This window comes from Ruditapes philippinarum, unplaced genomic scaffold (assembly GCF_026571515.1).
Source record: "Ruditapes philippinarum isolate M1 unplaced genomic scaffold, ASM2657151v2 ctg5189_1_1_1_1, whole genome shotgun sequence".
Classification (NCBI taxonomy): Eukaryota; Metazoa; Mollusca; class Bivalvia; order Venerida; family Veneridae; genus Ruditapes; species Ruditapes philippinarum.
Genome location: NW_026866165.1, coordinates 59,253 through 63,150, shown reverse-complemented (window position 1 = coordinate 63,150; position 3,898 = coordinate 59,253). Strand labels below are relative to the sequence as shown.

At 34.2% G+C, this 3,898-nt stretch overlaps 1 protein-coding gene across 1 annotated transcript; it reads left to right on the top strand.

Moving 5' to 3' along the window:
* Positions 1 to 2,819: 2,819 nt before the first annotated feature.
* Positions 2,820 to 3,259, top strand: LOC132731512 (uncharacterized; the record flags this gene model as incomplete). The annotated part of the gene is made up of 1 exon (XM_060717706.1): positions 2,820 to 3,259. A coding segment is annotated over one exon (440 nt), but the record flags the coding sequence as incomplete, so codon positions are not given.
* Positions 3,260 to 3,898: the final 639 nt, after the last annotated feature.

Genomic DNA, 3,898 nt, shown 5'->3' with positions numbered 1-3,898 from the left:
GAGGAGGAGTGCAGCACACAAGACATTTAACCTACCGTGCATTATTTTTCAGTTATTGCCCTTCGTTATTTTTCATACTTAATTTTGTCCAGAGCATAACTACAAAGGCCTTTGAGATATCAACATGAACCTTCATAGGTGTCGAGAGGTATGCAGTACACAAGAATGATAATTATTCTGCTCTACTACATATAAACATGGCTCTTGTAACAAGTTACATGATTATGATATTTTAAAACCTTCTGAACAAGTTAAAGTGTCAATTTCAAAACAATGCTATTTGGAGATACCTTATCAATATATGTAACTGTTTTTTTTTGTTTTTTTTTGTGTGTGGGTTTTTTTTTTTGTTGTTGTTGTTTTTCGCCGTGACAATCATATTGCTGCATTTCCCAGCAATTTTTTACTTGTAGTCTTGTTTACTAGGTTTACTGTGAAGGCACTGGAATATTGCAGAACCGAGGTGTTGGTGATGAACAAAATTTTCAAACTGTAAGGTACATTTCTAGCTTTGGAAAGTAAAAAAATCACAATGTTAAGTTCTTTAGTATAGTATGATAATTCCCCGTAGGTGGCTTCAATAAGAAACGAATTCTGTTAATATTTGAAGCTTCACCGTTTTGTTGTTTTTCAACGAATCACTCCTTATATGTAAAATTGAAGCACACAGTGTTTTTATTTTAATACTAAACACGTATTTTGTAATTGCCTTAGAACAAAGGAACCAATATGCACCAGGAAAATAAAATGCAGATTTTCTATTAGCGATTATATCCTGGATGCTTAATCGTGGAGCCGTTGTTTAAATGTCATTTCGGTGAAAATACAACAGTCATGAAAGTTTTAAATATTGACACAGTAACAATTAGCACTCCCAATATCAAACCAAATAATACGTTTAAACAAGATTTTTAAATGATTAATGATAAGCCCTATACAATCCGCATGTTGTACAAATAGATGCGTGTTTGTAAATGTATCAGACTACATACCATTAGCAGTGTCTATAAATAAATATCAATGTCTCGTTTCGTTAACATGTACTACAATAAAAGATACAAATGTATCAGCAAGAGATGGAAACGTTCATTGATTGCAGCCTCTATAGTATCCAGCTTAAAACCTTTGTATCTTTAGAAAATATGCAACGCGTTTAAACATTTCTTTAAAGAGTGATCCCTCGAAAGCTTTAATTACATCAAAATTACAAGAAAATTTCAGACTCGGTTTAATTGAGTCTGTACATGAGGGATAATGAAAAAGTGCAACATACCTCGCGTTCCCTAGCATCGACTTGAGTGGTACTCAATTTTAAACACTTAAAAGTGCTGGAATAAATTATTCCGAAGGGTAAGAAAAATAAAGCAATATTGAAGTTAAGTACGGTAAATTTGCTAACGAAGCTTCTTAATTATAACGAACTCAATAAATACAGTCAAAGGTACTGACGCCGTACATTTATATTCCGATTATTGTTCAATTATTGGGCTGATATATAGATAGTCGTGGTTTTTAACTTTTAATAACTTAAATGATTCTTGAAATATTGATAGTTGTTAATATTTTGCCTTATGTACGTTATAAATATTTATGTGATAAATATATCGGAATTACTCTTCACATAATCCAGTACTGCTAGACTATCAGACAATCGTGTGCTACGTTTATGAATCTCGAAAGCATTCGTTAATGAACAAAGTTATCATAAAATTCATTTTCATATATTTTCTAACATATTTCAATATACTTAATGAAATATTCACCTTTGGGGTGATCACTACCTAGATATACATGGAATTCTCGACGTAAGTTACAACATTTCCCATGGCTCTGAACTCTTTGAATAAACGAATCATAGGTAAAACATTTAGTCATTTACATGTATTTAGCATGTGTTCAGCTAGATATTTAGGTATGCAATGTGGAATTTCAAAGCAACACAAATGCAGGAACATTTTGAATTTCATTTAGCTATATTAAATGTAACATGTTTTACATATCCTGTCTACGAAATCAATTGTGTATTGAACAATGTTAATAGTGAACACGAAAGCTGTAGATCAGTAGCATAGTGCAATACTATTATGCAAATGATTTATTTAAATGATTGTCAAAACTACCCGTCGGAATTTTTAACAGTGGCACTGAAGAACTGCAGATGAGGCAATGATACTCCAATTGTTGTGTGGACACATGATATAATATTATATTTATCTCTTGCGCATGTGATGTATTGACGTCTCATGTATTTTATTTAGAAATAGTCATGGGAATAAACTGATACTTTCAAAGTAACTTGTAAAATGGCTTAATACAAATATTGCTGATGTCTGCAAGGTTTTTTTTTCGCAAATCTTTCTTTTTGATACATATTCGTAATAGACTTTGTATGACAGATATAAGAAGTGGACATTAATTAATATAAGAAAGGCTAGTTATGAGGTATATACATATTTTAGTCAATACAGGGATATACAAGACAAAAGAATGATTGTTTGTATAGCCTGACGTGGAGACTTGTTGTCCGCCAACTTCTAACTAGAATTGTCATTTGTTTGTATTAGTGATCCACATAGTTAGTCGAAAACCACCTTTACTCATGATCGACTGCAAATCACGAACTAAATTTATTGCTGACTTAAAACAATTAAACGAAACTTCTATGTTAATGATTGTTTAAAGTAAGTAGACAATGAACATACGGCAATTAATTTAGTTCGTGATTTGCAGTCAATCATGAGTAAAGGTGGTTTTCGACTTACTACGTGGATCACTAATAGCAGAGCCGTTCTTGACACTATTCCTATTATTATCCGTAGTTTACCTTGCACCAGGTAATATATTACCCTGTAACAGAGCTTTACCTGGGTGTTATCTGGAATATAGAAGACGACACATTTACGATAAGGTGAAGACAGCTGATAAGCCATTGAATAGACGGGGCATGCTGTCTATTGTAAGTTCAATATTTGATCCGCTTGGGTTTATGTCTCCTGTAACTCTTAGAGCAAAAGCTATCATACAGAAATTATGTAAAGTAAAAATAGGATGGGATGATGAAATTCCCGCGAAATACCGAGAAGAATGGCAGAAATGGCTCGAACGTCTACCTGACCTTGAAAATGTTGCCATACGACGCTGTTTTCGTTCAAGGGATTCTGCTAAGATAAAAAACGTTCAGCTGCATATATTTTGTGATGGCTCTGAGCTGGGATACGGAGCATGCGCGTACCTGCGAATTGTTGATGAAAATGACTAAGTATCCTGTTCCCTCGTAACCGGAAAGGCACGGTTAGCACCGATGAAGAAATTATCTATTCCGCGTATGGAGCTATCTGGGGACGGTGGATGCTTGTAGTATTAAAGCTATGCTGAACAGCGAACTAGATTTAAAGGTTGATCAAACCATTTTCTGGACTGACTCTACTATATTGTTAGGATATATAAACAATAAAACAAAAAGATTTAGAACGTTTGTTGGCAACCGGTTGAGTGTTATTAATGAAAAACACCTGAGCAGTGGCATCACGTGGAATCGTGTTTGAATCCTGCTGACATGACATCAACATGATTGACATTATAAGTATACAGAAATGGCTACAAGGTCCTTTATTTCTGCAAAAGAATCCAATTGTTGGCCGTCGCGAATAAAAATTCCTATTATAGCCAACGATGACACTGAGGTAAAGAGGGAAATCTAAATAAATAGTTTGGTGACAACCATTATGTTAGATGACGTAATAAACAGGTACTCAAGCTGGAATAAATTACAAAATATGATAAATAAGATCAACAAGGAAAGGCGGCGTTCAATGAACGCAACCCCCACATGACCCAGCAACAAAACCAGTGGCAAGGAGCCCAGGCGGACCCAAAACAAAAACAGGACAGGGCAAAG